General features: G+C 47.9%; 6 protein-coding genes across 6 annotated transcripts; 5 read left to right on the forward strand and 1 right to left on the reverse strand.

Moving 5' to 3' along the window:
* Nucleotides 1–232: 232 nt before the first annotated feature.
* On the forward strand, nucleotides 233–745 carry BJX68DRAFT_263562 (uncharacterized protein; the record flags this gene model as incomplete). Its single annotated transcript, XM_071044718.1, has 1 exon — nucleotides 233–745. The coding sequence occupies one exon, from the start codon at nucleotides 233–235 to the stop codon at nucleotides 743–745; it is 513 nt and encodes a 170-aa protein (XP_070902905.1).
* Nucleotides 746–1,787: 1,042 nt separating this feature from the next.
* BJX68DRAFT_229981 (uncharacterized protein) lies at nucleotides 1,788–2,580 on the forward strand. Its single transcript, XM_071039143.1, has one exon. It carries the CDS (start codon nucleotides 1,902–1,904, stop codon nucleotides 2,415–2,417), a length of 516 nt encoding a protein of 171 aa, XP_070902906.1. The 5' UTR covers nucleotides 1,788–1,901; the 3' UTR covers nucleotides 2,418–2,580.
* A 1,562-nt stretch (nucleotides 2,581–4,142) lies between these two features.
* Nucleotides 4,143–5,522, reverse strand: BJX68DRAFT_263564 (uncharacterized protein; the record flags this gene model as incomplete). The annotated part of the gene is made up of 1 exon (XM_071044719.1): nucleotides 4,143–5,522. One exon carries the CDS (start codon nucleotides 5,520–5,522, stop codon nucleotides 4,143–4,145), a length of 1,380 nt encoding a protein of 459 aa, XP_070902907.1.
* Nucleotides 5,523–6,942: 1,420 nt separating this feature from the next.
* On the forward strand, nucleotides 6,943–9,038 carry BJX68DRAFT_253310 (alpha/beta-hydrolase; the record flags this gene model as incomplete). Its single annotated transcript, XM_071042696.1, has 6 exons — nucleotides 6,943–7,057; nucleotides 7,106–7,286; nucleotides 7,335–7,416; nucleotides 7,505–7,867; nucleotides 7,912–8,850; nucleotides 8,910–9,038. 6 exons carry the CDS (start codon nucleotides 6,943–6,945, stop codon nucleotides 9,036–9,038), a joined length of 1,809 nt encoding a protein of 602 aa, XP_070902908.1.
* A 1,529-nt stretch (nucleotides 9,039–10,567) lies between these two features.
* BJX68DRAFT_263566 (uncharacterized protein) lies at nucleotides 10,568–12,230 on the forward strand (the record flags this gene model as incomplete). The annotated part of the gene is made up of 3 exons (XM_071044720.1): nucleotides 10,568–10,700; nucleotides 10,753–11,118; nucleotides 11,845–12,230. 3 exons carry the CDS (start codon nucleotides 10,568–10,570, stop codon nucleotides 12,228–12,230), a joined length of 885 nt encoding a protein of 294 aa, XP_070902909.1.
* Nucleotides 12,231–13,517: 1,287 nt separating this feature from the next.
* Nucleotides 13,518–14,307, forward strand: BJX68DRAFT_229982 (peptidylprolyl isomerase). The gene is made up of 4 exons (XM_071039144.1): nucleotides 13,518–13,579; nucleotides 13,631–13,800; nucleotides 13,859–13,990; nucleotides 14,055–14,307. Exons 1-4 carry the CDS (start codon nucleotides 13,543–13,545, stop codon nucleotides 14,202–14,204), a joined length of 489 nt encoding a protein of 162 aa, XP_070902910.1. The 5' UTR covers nucleotides 13,518–13,542; the 3' UTR covers nucleotides 14,205–14,307.
* The last annotated feature ends 1,045 nt before the right edge of the window (nucleotides 14,308–15,352 follow it).

Here is a 15,352-nt window from a genome sequence, read left to right on the forward strand (position 1 = left end):
AGCCAACTTTGAGAAAACGTCCTCCACACCTAACGGATTACCCATTGAGTCGACGTAAATGTATGCTCCGGCGACGTGGAACAACGTAATCATTTCTTCAAATCGTCGCACGCATTAACAACACGACCCTCGAGGACTTGTTGCGGACAACAGTCTGGGAGCCACTCGGAATGAACCTCGACAAACATTCCACCCGGAGCACCAGCCCAACATTCTCGCCCGCCTGGTACCAATGTACGAGCGCACCCCCGACCACGGTCTCGCCCCACGCGAACCGGTCTCCCGGATCCCCGCTCCCCACGACTGCGGCGGCCACGGCATCTTCTCAACCCCAGCCGACTGGACGCGCTTCATCACCATGCTGCTCGCCGATGGCACACCCTTCCTTACGCCCGCAACCCGCAAGCATCGACGAGATCTTCCGCCCTCAAACAACCGGCCTCTTCGAGCTCCAAGCCCTTCTTTCCGGCCCGCTGCGCGCATCGCTGCTTTCCACGGCGGCGGTGGAGGTGGAGGCGACGGGGATCAAGATTACGTTTGGGGGGCAGGTGTATACGCGCGGGATTTCGGGGAAGCGATCTTCAGGACGCTGCAGTGGGCCGGGAGGCCGAATCTGTACTGGTGGATTGATCGGGCCAAGGGGGTGGCGGCGACGACGTTTACGCAGGTGATTTCGGCGGCGGATGCGAGGTTTGCTGCGATTACGGGGGCGTTGGATGGGGCGGTTTATGCGGAGCTGGTGTAGGGGAGAGTTAACTCTCTGTCTCGCGTGGTCCTGTTCCGGAATCAGACGTTGTTCAGGATAATAGAGACAGGTTCATATATTCAGATATTTCAAGTCATTGGCATGCAGATCATAGTCCATCTTTGCCTTTACTACAGATGGTCACTTCCTGGCTCCGCAATCAACAAGACCATGTCAAAGCCAATCTCGTGTGGCTTGCTCCTAAAATGCAGGCGTAGCTGGGGTATAACTGGGGAATATATATATATAGATGAAGCGGAATATGGGGATTTAGATTGCATAGGTATAATTATAGTGGAACAAATCACTATTCTTTACTATATAAAGCCCAGCGGCTATAATACATGGCTTATGTATTATATATGGCCTGGTAAGCAGGCGCTATATTCCGCGCCGACAATAGCAATCGAGCCATTGTTTCACGTTGGACATTGGATGGACGTTGATAGTGGGAAAGAGAGTGTCAAGAAGTCAGAATATATTATGTATGACATGTGCGACATGTGTGAAAAAAATGCCAAGGTATCTGAGATCACTTTGCAAGGACCATGGGCTGACTCACTTTCTTCTCTCTCCAAGGCAAGGTTCGAGAGACGTAAGTTTTGGGTGTTTTATCTCTTGTGGCTTGCGACACCGTATCGGGATGATTCCGGAAACCGTAATCCCAGTTTTATCCCGTTACTCGAGCATCGTATGTATCGGGATGATTCCGGATCCACCACGCATGATCAGTCCTGAAGCCCCATTGTTCCGGGTATGGGAAGGAACAACTTTCTTTGGGCCGAGGCCAGTTTATGCTCCCTCAGAATCTCTGAATATGAAGCGCTTCACATGGTCTTGGCAACTTTATCCTGAGCTGGAAAAGACCAATCTCTAAAGCCCAGTCATGGTGCATTGGATTATCGGTATGCGGCACAATTATTGCTCCGTCGCTTGATGATCTGTGACGCCACGACCCTTATGTAGTAAGCCCCCGGGAAAGTCCTGCTATCTTAATGGTTGAATTCCGAGATTCACACCAGTAAAGGCTCATTATGTGCTTTGTCTACCTCGGTAAAAATTCGGGGGCTACGTACTGCCCCCGAGTCAAATAGCACACCCTCGAACTGTTTTCCTCTGATCATTCAATGGTCTTTTACAAACACAAAAGTTCATCATGTCAACCTCTCTCAAGATTGTCCCTCCCGAAATCGCCGAAATAGTTACCCGGAAGAAAGCACAATACGGCCGATACATCGACACCAAGCAATGGGACAAGTTTGACCAAGTCGCATTGCCGGACGCCAAACTAAGTTTCTACGATGCCGATGGGTCCGTCTTAAAGGCTGGCAATACTTCATTCCAGTTCCAATCCTCTGCTGCATTTACAACATTTTTCCGCAAGTTCTTTGCAAACGCCCAGACACTACATATGTTCGGACCCGGCGACCTGCAACTCGAAGCCCCTGGTGAGGTGAGAGCCATCTGGGGCATGGAAGATCAAATCATACTGAAACACACTGCCGGATTGGTGGAGATCCGTGGCGGAGGGTATTATCATGAGACATGGACGATGAAGGATGGTGACTGGTTCTTGGAATCGCTGGAATTGAAGAGAACCTACCAAAAATCAACCCTCGTGGCGAAGATTCTCATATTCTTGGATAGACGTCTCAAGCTTTCTTTTTTTTAGAAGAACATCTACCATCGATTCAAACAGCCTGTATAGTTGTAGGTGCCATCTGACACCTGAGGACTCTTTCTGGGACGGCGTCAATTGCTTCTCTCAACGGCATGCGCTATATAAGTTAATATGAATATTACCACTGCCAAGACAAGGGAGATCAACTTGTTTGATATTTTATGTTCAGGCGGTAATAAAGTAATGAATATCTCATGATATCTTACTGTAGGCTGATTCTGGTATTTCCAAGTCTACTACGATTCAACTTTTGGGTTTTCGACTGAAATTTCTGTCTTAACATGTACTGATATGTCTATACCGCTATGTAAATAGGAACCCTATTTTCTGAGGGACCACAGTGTGATGATAAATGAGAGGCGTGTGTATGTCAGCAACTTTAAGACGTATGTTAACAACTGTTCCAAGCCTATATTAGAGTCACGTGCCAGAGGCACTTTTAGGAAATGCCCCTGATAATGCAATAATAAGTGAAATGTCTTCAGTTACTAAGCGCTCTATATAAATCTCTGCGCCCCGTTCCATTTTGATGGCCTGCCAGTGGAAATGCGAGCCTTTAAGCGCCTCGTAACAGAACTAGAAAGCCTTCAATCACGAGCAACTGACAGTCTGGGCCGACTTCATCCGGTTCAAGGAGTCGTTTCTGCCTTCCTACAGACTGGCCGATCATCATGGGCTCCTTCGCAACAGGAAGGAGAAACGCTCCGCCGAAGTCATGTTCCTATGCACTCTGAGTCTCTCAGTCTGCATAAAAGCGTGTCTCCTGGGGGAAAACACCAAAAGCACGACTACAACCCGACGCAACTACACCGGCGACCTGGAGGCCGCTGGTCGCTTTGCACAGCACATTCTCGACCAGTACCCGGAGCGGCCCACGGTGACGCTCGAACCCGGGACCATCCCGCCTCTGTACATCGCCGCCCATGTTCTGTACGGATTTCCAGGTCCGGTGGCGGGCGATTAACCTCATACGGGCCTGGCCCCACCGCGAAGGCCCGTTTGATTCCCTCTGGCTCGCGTCCCTCGTGGAGGAGGCGCTGCTAGTTGAAGTGGAGACGCTTGTAAATTTAGATCCGCGCGTGGAGGATATCCTATTCCTGGTTAAAGGGGACGAGATACCTGGCAAAGACGTTACAGTTGGGGAGATGATCAAAACCCGCTCGGCAAGATCGAACCCGGCCCGGAAACAGATGTACATGGCACAGCAGGATGGCCTGAACGAGCGTGCGGGTGGATGCCATTATTCTACAACATCCCCTGTTCCACCTAATGTGGTAAGGTGTATGCCTAACTGGTCCTGTCTTCCTTCTTTCCAATATCGTACCTTGAAAGGGAATATATTTTCCTAATCTGAAAGCGCCGGTTCTGCTGCTGTCTGCCTTGAGAATACTATAAGCATTCTCTTTTGTGTGATTAAACTCGCTACCGCATGCCATGGAAAGTTTATATATATATTTATCTCTCTATAGTAAAATAAATAAGAATACTTATACCATGAAAATATTCTAGGAGTAGATAGTTTATAGGTGTCCTCAAAAAGGCATAGTGACAGTGTGTGTACTTGAATGGCAATCTACATGCCCACAGGTGTTGGTAACGTAGGCAATAGCACAGTTCCATAATAAAGACATACATACAGATGACTGTAAATATCAGTTAACTAGTTACGGTTTCGGATTTTGGTACAACTTTTGCTTATACGCTGCGAGATCCAAGCTATATGCCGAACAAGGTCCTGAAGTAGTCATTGAGGAACAAGTCCTTAGGGTCCAGCTGCTTGCGTATCTGAAGGAAGCGCCGGATACTCTCTGGATCATGGGTCTTGGTCAGGTTGCTGATGGCTCCGTCCCGCGTCTTATTGATATGTGGGACGCCACCGTGAAGCACCGCAATCTCATTGAAAGCCAGGCGAAACGCCTTCCACGTGGGATCTGGTGGGTCAGGATACAGGGGGTCAACGGCGATCATATTCCCCTTCCGCGAACGAGACAGCAAAGAGGATTTGTCTTGCTTGAGAAAGTAGACGGCAACGGGCATGAGCAAGGTAAAGTTATGCTCCCTTCGGAAACGGTCGCTCAGTTGCAGAAACGCGCGGACGATATCACACCACTTTTCCTCGGGAAACACCCAGTCATAGAATTCAAAGTTGGGGTCGCCTTCCTCATAGATTACACCACGGTCGCAAGGATCTATGGTATAGGTACTGTTGCGGATCCACTTCAGCGGCAAGTCAATCAGTACTTTATTGAGTGGTGCTGCAACAGCCGCTGGGAGCTGCAGAACCGTTATGACCTTCACGAGAGGAAGAAACAGGTCCCCGAACAGAGAAATGATATTCTTATTTTCAACTTGAGTCTCCGGGAGATCCGACTTTGATTTTGCGGAGTCCACGAACTTGCGGCGCTGGAAGAGCAGCTTACCAGAGGTCGGGAACAACATCCCAAAAACCTGGTCGTATTCCGCTTTCAGAGCTTGGAGTTCTCGACCAAAATTGTCAAGGAACCCGCCAATCTCCGCAACCTGGAAACTCATCTCGAGCGGCTGGGACTTGAAAATCCGCATTGTGACCTCGCAGACAACCCCAAGCATGCCGAAATGGGAGCGAACAGCGGGCAGGTACTCTGCGTTCTGTGATTCGGATATCTCCATGATCTCGCCATTTGGTGCGACCAGCTTCACCCCAAGCACAAATGACGAGAACTGCGCAGATCGATTCATCGAGGTATCATTGGCATGTGTACCACTGATGGCACCGATATGAAAATTTCCCCACTCGAGGATAACAGGGGGTTGAAGGCCAGATGGTTTCAAGTGTGCACACAGCTCGCGGAGGCTCACGCCGCCTTCAACAGTGACTGTGAGCTGTTCCTGGTTGACTGATATTATGCGAGCCATCTTTTTCAATGATATGATGATGCCGGTGCCAATCGTGCATTCGGTTGTTGAATGCATTGCGCCAATAACTGTCACCCGTTGATCCTGTTTAAATGCTTCCCGGACAATCTCCTGTACTTCCGAAACCTGTGTCGGTGTCTTGTACCGATCATCAGGTACGGTATACTGAATTTCGTCATTCCAGTTGGTCAAAGAAGGCATAGCTGCAATATGAGAAGAGGGGTGGTCTTTTGATGAAGAGCTTGATGATGACAAGGCATGAGGGGCCTATAATCTACTTGTAGCCATGCATCTCCAAGCATACGGAATCGAAAGCAGGAAATAATTAATGGTGATGTAAGTATGGGGTCCAGCTTCTTGAAGATACGGAATCCTCACGAGTACAATCGTTCTGGGGAACTAGCGTGTGATAGAAGCATACGTTCAAAGTAAATAGTCTTGATTGGAATTAACACAGCGTCTACCGCTGTCAGGCATGTTCCATATGTTGGGTTGTTTTTGAAACCCTTTGTCACGCGACTGTAACGCCACTACCTGCTTAAAGCTGGAAAAGGGTTTTTGGAAATATTTCCCACACTCGGAGAATAACATCAGCTAGATTTTAATTTGAACCCGTCGATGTATCCTATATCTATAGATTCAATCGGATAGAGAGCTGACGACGCAATTGCCGTCTTGTGGTTCAGCAGTCATGTTGGAATTAAAGAAAGCATGGAGCAAACTTGTGCTCCTTCAACAAGCTTTATTCCTTTATTATGTGGGCACCTATACTAAAAAAAAAAATTCAAGAATACCACGGATAAGACTCTGACACTGTGGCTGACGCTTTATATGGGATAACCTACATCTTCACAGCTGACTGCTCCCGTCTTCAGGACTTGGGCCCACGCAAGTCTAGACCAATGAATGACTTGTAACAAAGAATTAAGTTGAAATTAAGTTTCCGCGCCACGCATCCTTAACTTTAATAAGACCAAGATTAAGCAAAGCTAATCTAATATTCTTCACATGCCCAGGCGTGAATTCGGCTCTACCCGGAATTATAAAGCGGATGCTGGCTAGAGTACGTCGGATTTCCAACTAAACTTTAACAGCAGGAGATCTTCATTAAAGATCATGGAACCCAACAGTGCCGTAGATCTCAGGTTAGGGTGGAATGACGACTCGGCAAAGGTAGTCGACCTGTTTTGGGAAATTGGAGTTGACGACAACAGCCTCTCACGATGAAGCCGGGATTTGGTAGCCACATCTTCCACCAAATTGGGGTTGAGCTGCCTATTGAACTGTTACTTTCACCGCGTTTCGTCATGAGGTGCTGCCAGAATCTCCTACGGAGTCAATGACCCGCAAACACCAGCGCGAGAAAGCAAGAAAGTATAGATGACGCGCTGAGGCTAATGGCTGGGTCAGACCACTGCCTTGTTTTCCACGACCGGTGGGTTTCTTGCAATTTGAATGTGAATAGGTCTAGATCAGTTTCGCAAAACAGCTAATCCGTCTTGGCGAGCGCAGGTGCAAGAACTACCTATATATACCCTTACCAGCGACACAGATTTTGAACGAAATTCAACCAACAAAATATATATATACATCCATTACGCAATTTAACATTTTTTTTAAAATGCAGTCAAACGATAATGAAAACCAACTTGCCGACCTCCAAGAACTGGCAACAAGACTCGCAAATAGTTATGATGCCAGAACTGGAGCAGCACAGGAAGTTCCTATTGTGATGGGTAAGAGTACTTGAAGAGGAAAATACACTGTTCTAACACTCCTCCAAGTGCCAGGATTTTCGGGATGGGGAAGTCCTCTCTTTGGCGCTGTCAATTACTGGGGTGGGATTGAGAATATTCCCCAGGAGCTTGCAAAAGCTGGTTACACGGTGATCGTGACTCCAATAGCTCCCATCTCATCTAATTGGGAACGCGCGTGTGAGCTTTATGCACAGCTTACATCTGGAAGGCATGTATGCAGGATAAAATTTCGACCAGAGATTCTAACAGGATGCAGATTCTCCTGGTATGACGTCGAAAAAGGTACATTTGGAGATGACAAGCTAAGCAATGACAAGCTAAGCAACTTCAGCTGGTATGTGCGCAACGGGGAGATATGGGACCCAAGATTTTCTGACTCAATGTAGGATATGGCAGTACCTTTTTAGAAGAGACACATCGCGCCAGGGTATTGAAGTCGACTATGGTGATATATTTCCAGAAAGATATGGATATGAACGGTATACTACAAAGCGAAAACTCCCGATTATATTCACGCGTGATCGCAAAAGATGGACCAACTGGGTCTGGAGTAAGGACAAGCCAGTTCACTTTATTTGTCATTCACAAGGAGGAAATACTGTTCGATATTTGCTCCATCTTATGGAAAATGGCTCGAGGAATTTGACAAACGACACCTCGGGTAGTCCTCCGGCGCACTCGAAATATTTCGAACACCCAGGACGCAGCAACTGGGCAATTTCGGTTTCAACTATTGGGACACCTCATAGGGGTACCACAGTTGTCAATGCCATCGAGAAATATTTCAGAGTATGTCTTCCTTCCATACATCTGAAGTTTGCTAATGTGAGTAGGAAATGGATATTGAGCAAAGGACTAGACTTATTGGCCGCCTGTTTGCAACTCTTTCTTTCAGCGAACCTGAAAATAGGTTTTATGATCTTCAACTTGATCATTGGGGCCTTAGAAAAGGCAGAAATCCAGCCGGAGATGAAGAATCTTTCCAAGAGATGCGAACAAGATTGGAATCTCATATACATGGTGCTCAACCCGGACCAGTGCGTCGATGGCTCGATTCAGACCACAATGGACTTTATGATAATAGCATTGCTGGAGTCGATGATTTGAACAACAAAACCACTCCTACCTTCGACAATATATACTACTTCAGCCTGTCCTTCACCTGTGTGCAGCAATTTCCCGCCAACTGGCCACAATGGACGTTACACGCGCTGAGTGAGTTTCCTCTGGCTATTGATGACTTTATCAAGGGAATACCATTCCCACCTATCCAGGCGGCGGCTCAACTTGTGCGTAATTTTATTACCCAGAGTGGATACGATTTTGTGGCTACGCAAACTTCCTTCACCCATGTTTTTGTTTGGGCTTTGAACTATCTCGTCAATCCTTTCCTCAGGGACAATGGTTACCAAATCAGAATACCTGGACCTCCTGATTACTTACCAGTCCCGAGTGTCTTCCCGCCTATGCTTCCAATTGCGTACGCCATGAGTTCCTATGACTTGACCGATCATGAAGCCAATATTCTAGGAAGTGACTCTCGCACCTGGAAGGTCAACGATGGCATCGTGAATACTGCCTCTATGCAAGGCCCACTCAATCCAACTGGAGGCCGACATGGTAGCCACAACGACGAGCTAATTGCAGAGGCAAGCTTCTTCCCTCACAATCCAGAGGATATACCAGCAGCCAAAGGAAAGTATTGGCATTTCAGTCCTAAGACTGGTGTGAATCATGCTGATCAGATTGGCAATTTCATTGAGGAAAACACAGTAAGACTTTTCACCGAATCTCGAATCGATGTAATAAACGGAGCTAATAATTGGACTAGGCCAGATTTACAATGGACATGTACAATGCACTAGTGACAATCATTTCTCGCCTTCCGCGAGAGGTGCATATTTTTATGCCCTCTCTCACGCCTGTTCCTGAGGGATCTGCGGAACCTCACAGCGACTAAGAATTAGCGAGCAAAGCCTTCAATTTAGATATCACGAGAATGGAAGCACTGGGCTGGAAATATTGATGACGTATGTTCAATGGTGCATAACCGATGATCAGGTGGCCTTTGCGAGGCGACTATGCCTGAGAAACGTTGTGTACACAACCACCAAAAGTATTAAGATAGACGAAAATAAGAAGCGAGCAAGAAATCAAAATATCAGCGGGCCAAAAAAAAAAAAAAAAAAAAAAAAAAAAAAAAAAAAAAAAAAGGGGACAATGAATCAGGAGATGATTCCTAGCCCGGGGGGGCGGATGAAGCTGGACATTTTCGTTCCAAAGCAACACCCCAGAAGCCAAGATTGACGAGGATTCGAATTCTTGTAATGCTCGGGATTGAAGCTGTACTGAGTACCGAAGAGATGGCCAATCCAGTCCTCGTCCTCATTGATAAAGATCTCGTCCACCCCATAGTCACTATCCTTGCTCAAGACACCAAGCTGTGCTACAAAGTCCCGCCTGTTGGCAAAATGTTCAGTGCGCAGAACATGTGAGCTTAGGTACGCCCCGTCAAGATCTTGAAGAGGAGGACGTTGTGTCTGGGTTTTCCAGTGCAGACTTGGACTCCCAAAGGTGAAAACGCAAAGGCGCTCTATCATTGTAACGCTGAGTTTGGCAATCCGTGACCGCAGGAAGGATCAAGTCCTCGAGAACACGTTTTACTTGGCCGTAAGGGTTGTGGACTCACTCTGAACGCCTCACAAAATGCGGTTGGCGCTTGACGGTTGTGTTGTTAGCTGCAGCGCTTCCCATCGCTGTTCAACGCAAGCTGTTAAACGTACAGGAAGGTCAGGCTTTACTACTCGTTAATTTTTTTCTCTTCGATCACATACATCGAAATACAGTTCTTTGACCTTAAACCCCGATTTAATGATATCCCTCTCGGATGATTTCCTACAGCCAAATCTCCTAGGGCCTGGTGCTGCATCGTCAAGCAGGCTACTCGTCGACAGCCTGCCGTGGACCATCACGTATACTCCCTCGTCAAGGGATCACGTATTCCAAGAAACCCTCTACATTCTAGACCCAATTCCGATAGTCCTCGTGCGCTCGTACAGCTATTGCCACTAGAATAGGGCGAGCGCCGTAGGAGTAGCAGGCTTAATGGCTAAATATAGCCTCTACGCATCTACGTATTCAATATATTCGTCTCAAGGTTGCTCAAGAATCCATTGGCTATTCTTCGCTTGTAGACCTTGGAAATACGCCTTAATCTAGGCTTCGTGGTTAACTTTAGAAGAAGAGGAGATATGCCCGCTTGCGTATAGGTAATGTTTGTAAATTACTTTTTTTTTCGAAGACTGTAAACCGGTGGTGGTAGAAATTGCGCGGCGCCAGACCTGCTTAGCTCCGCCTCTATGATTTGCATGCAACGAATGTGTTACTCCCACCACTACCATCTTCAACCGACAACACACGTCCTTCATTCCTTTCTGCCTCGCAATCTTTCTCGCAGTGCGCCAACAGCAGCTCAAGTCTGGACTCAATATGAGTTCCTCTTTTCGCCTGTTTGGTGATTTATGGCTTGAAGCTCCTCAGAAGTTTCTAAACAACGAGGAGCTCTCAAAGCTTCATCGATACCTGCCTCTTATTCAAGAGCTTGATAGTAACTGGAAACACCGTAAGACTATCTCACAATGCTCTCGCTGACTACCTGACCACTAATTTTCTAGGCCCGGCCAGGACAATGGACATCGACTCCGCTTTCGCAACCTTCGTCGCAAAAGAGACCGGTGTATGGAGACAACTGGGAGTAGAGCGGTCGAGTCAGCACCTTTTACCTCCAAGCGGGTCGCTGGCCTCTCCTATTGCCTGTCACCTCATGAATCCTACATTCTATGTTGGTGACCCAGAGAATCCAGTGACTGATGACCCGACAAGCCCGACAATACAACTCATGAATGACAGCGGCTTCTCGTCAAATAACTGTTTAGTTTTTGACCAGGTGTGCCGCAGAGAAGAGACGCTGGATGTTCTTCATTTCTATAATGAGGACATCTACAAGCCACACCGCGAGTTTGTGGTTGAGATTCGGAGACGTATGTCCGCTGTCGTTGAGATTTGCTGGGGGCGAGACATCTGGAAGGAGATGGAATGCAATATGGGCATTCGGCTGGTTTCATTTCCGTTGTGGGGGGCCTTCAGTTCCGTCAGGCTTTACCTTGAGCTTGGGGACGATGGTCGGTCCCTCATAAGATTCATCCTTCGCGTTTATCATCCACAGTTCTTCTGCAGAAGCGGCATTGGAAAGCTTGGTCCAGAACGGCGAAAGAGCTTTGGACAGGCTCAGGATAAAGCCCTAACTGTGGCCGCTCGGCTTGCTGGGGGAACCGGCAGCATATATATCACAGGTCTATTATTTCCAGACAGAGACTCCTTTCCGCTCATGGTGTCGACTGTCACGAGACCAAGAGTCTACTAGAGACAGACACGTCGAGAACCCAAATCAAGCGTTACAGACAGCGTTTCCTGAGCGTTACCGACGAGAGCTCCGGAAGGCTGAGAGAACGAAGGATATTAGCGACCTAGAAACTTTCCTGAAAGGTCCGCTCAATCCTATGGTGACGCGCTCAATAGCCCAGGAGATCTCGCATGATAAGATCGTGAGTTTCCTTTCTGCCTGAATGGGTGTCAAAAATGATTATTTGTCTCAGGGACAGTCGTTGATAGATCAGATAGGCACTCCTCACCGAAGAAAGGAAGATGAAAATCGCTGGAGTGGTGGCATCCTTCCACGTCGCGTATACCAGTCTGGACCCGGAAAGCCTTCAAGATGTTCAGTTACTTCAACTGGGAAACACTCCCAGCACCCCTTGCCGAGTGGATTGAAAGTCAAGAAGGACTGAGGATTGGTGGCAAAGCGATATCAGACCGAGCCATGCTTGAAACGGCCTTCAAGATGCTATCTCACAGTCGTACTGCCGTGATCGACTTTGACGAGGAAAATTGTTCCATCCTAGAGCTTGCAATCGAAGTTTCGTTCAAGTACATCAAGAAAACAACGTCAACCAGGCGGCAGTTTGTCCAACAACAGATTATTCCCGGGAGCTGTGGGCAAGTCATTGTGCGCAAATGTACGACATGCAATATGAATGTTCTCGATGACGCCTTCCCCCTTTTTGCAAGGACATGCCTGAACGGTACGTTATAATAGTACTCTCTGTGGGACCTGGCTGTGGATGGCCAGGTTGCAAAGGACGCCCATCCCTCGTCCCTGTCGATCCCCGATTGCGGTATGTTGCGCCAGTCTCAAAGGGGTTTGAAAAGGCCAAAAGAACTAAAAATGGCGCATCTAAAATTCTTACGTTACTCCGCGTGGGCTCGGACTTGGAAGGCTGCCCCTCGGTGGTTACTGTGAGGTGTCCAAAATACAGGCATACCCAGGACTATTCCCGTCCACGCTAGACAATACACAAACCTCCTCATCATATATTACCTCACCCCCCCTGTTCTTCTCTAATGATAAGTGACTTTCAATGAACTATCTTGTACCTGACGTAGCCAATAGATAGGACCATGAATTTCTAGTCCTCACTACGTGGCGCCTTGCAGATGACTACCTAGTAGTACTAAGGAGGCACCAATGAACATAATGTGGTCGGGATATATATATATGGAACCCCCACATTGCATACACCATCTTGTTTAGGAGTCAACAGTCACTATTGCAATGAACTATGCCCAGGATTTCAAGTCATCTTTTTAGTACTTATGGGCAGACGCTCGCCTTGCCTAACCGTTTGTATACATCGGAATCGACGGGGACCTTAGCCATGACCCGCGCTGAGGTCGCATGGCCAAACGGAACGATCGTGTACCTCAAGCGACTCGTCCTTGTCCACAACTGTTAAGGCTCCAATTCTTCCCTTGCGACTGTCGCAAAATTGTTTAGATATTTATTCAAAACCATGGGTACACTTTTATTGCTGGACTTCAGTTACGTATCCTCAAGCTTACCGACATCCTCTTTATCCTGCTCGGCCTGCCAACCTGGCCCAAACCGCCAATGGTTCTCGATTCCAACTAACACCGACAGGCTGAAGCCTGCCACGTCGTACGGCCCCATGGAATGATTACACTCTGATTGGTCTGTACCCGAGTGTAAGTTCCAGGACCATCCCCCCTTGGGCATTCTGAGGAACACAGGCCAGCGCTATCACATAAACTACAGATTTAGACCAACGGAGGACATTTGTGGCCTCTCTGGGCGTTATAAGCCATGCCGTATATCATATTGTCCCGTTTGGCCGGTGTTATCATTGCATACTTTCCACTGCCCACCTTGAAGCTCAGCTAAGCCACCATCTTTCCCCCGCTTCCAAGAACAACTTCAGCTCCGTCCTCCTTGAAGCTCAGCTAAGCCACCAAGCTTCTAAGAACAACTTCAGCTCCGTCTTCTCCTTTTCCCCCTCCTCTCCTTTTTCCCCTCCTCTCCCAACTCCGCATTCACCTCCAGATTCAAAATGGCGACCGTCTTCTTTGACATAACGATCGATGGTAGTAAGTCTGCTAATTTCCCCATTGCTCCATCCCCTTCCTCATACTGCGCAGAGCCTGAGGGCCGTATCACGTTTAAGCTCTACGACGATGCTGTCCCCATAACCGCGCATAACTTCCGCGAGCTCGCTACAGGCTCCCATGGCTTTGGGTACGAGGGGTCTGGCTTCCACCGTATTATTCCCCAGTTCATGCTTCAAGCCGGCGATTTTACTAAATATAATGTAAGTCAAAAAAACTACTTGTAGGGGGGATAGCTGATTTCTTATCACACGTATATAGGGAACCGGCGGTAAATCCATCTACGGCGGGAAATTCGCCGATGAAAACTTCAAGCTGAAGCACACCGGGCCTGGAATTCTATCCATGGCTAATGCTGGGAAGAACACGAATGGTTCTCAATTCTTCATCACGGTGACTATACCACCTCTCTTATATAACCTCGCTTCGACAGCAGCAAGCTGACGCAAACGTTTAGACTGTCAAGACCTCCTGGCTTGATGGTGCGCACGTGGTTTTTGGCGAGGTAGTTGACGGAATGGAGCTTGTTAAGAAGATTGAGGGGTATGGTAGTTCATCTGGGACTCCTAGAGCTAAAGTGGTTATTGCGAAATGTGGAGCTCTCTAGCGCCCTCAAGCTTGTCAGGGCAGGATGGTTATCTTGTAACGGTTCAAGGCTTTCTGATAGTCTAGAAGCGTAAGATGCTAATATTAAATTAATTAGTCTTCCGGTGTAATTACCATGTAGGGCAGCGGGCCTCGTCCTGAATCTGAATGATGGGTGCGCTTAATATGCGCAGATTCCTCTTTGTGGTGTGTATGGCTTAGTGATTTAATAAAGCAGTCGCACCTCAGTACTGTTTGCAGCAGTCTAGCAGTCGGAAACCTTGAAGGATGCACTCAGCCGAGTGAAAGAACTATAGCTCTATCAATTCCACACTCGGGCCACTGTGGAGGCAGGCTGCTGAGAAAGTTAAAGTGGGGCTCTGGTCAATTTAAGCATGTGAATCCATGCTGGGGCCGTCTGTCTAGGTATGTTTGACAAGATTGCGAGTTGACCAGAACACCTATTCAGGAATGGATGACCATTGTATACCCGACCCGTGCCCTGGCGAGAGGTCTACAGTATGTGGAACTGCGTCCTGTCCACTGCGGCCGTCTACCTAACAATATGATTGAAATGGAAGGTGCGACCTGACTCCCTGTTTACCCGTCGCGCAGCTACCAATTGGGAAGGAATGACCCTCGTGGGTCGTCTAAGTGGCGAGCGCTCCATACATTCTCTAACGATTAATTGTACTTCGAGACAGGTTCTGATGGGGCTGCCTAGACTCCGATTGCCTCGGCGGAGACAGCTCGCTAACCAATTTCCGATCCCGAGTGATCTTGTAATGCTTATTCTAATATCAGAGGTACTATCACTAATTCGGACTGTTATCTGTTCGGTCTGATCGGATGAGTGTCCGAGGTAACCCTCTGTGAAACTCCCCAGCCCCCCTATGGGTATTCGTATTACGGCTTATCGGGTCGAGGTCGTACCCAGGGTCTGTGGTAAAGGGGTTCTGTCCGCTTGTTGAGTAGAGCTCTGCTTTGCTGTGTGAAGAGTCTGGCGAGTTGAAGAACCTCGGTCTCTCTCTTGTCCATACTAAGGGTGTCCTGGTTTACATCGCTTTCGCCAAAGTCAATGGCATCTGCGGCATCGGTTGTCGATATCAATCCACGGAGTTCCCTAAACGTAGATGTTAGGATCTGAGATCAACAGATCCGATAGCCCCC

This window comes from Aspergillus pseudodeflectus, assembly GCF_044049435.1.
Source record: "Aspergillus pseudodeflectus strain CBS 756.74 chromosome Unknown BJX68scaffold_7, whole genome shotgun sequence".
In the NCBI taxonomy this organism is placed as follows: Eukaryota; Fungi; Ascomycota; class Eurotiomycetes; order Eurotiales; family Aspergillaceae; genus Aspergillus; species Aspergillus pseudodeflectus.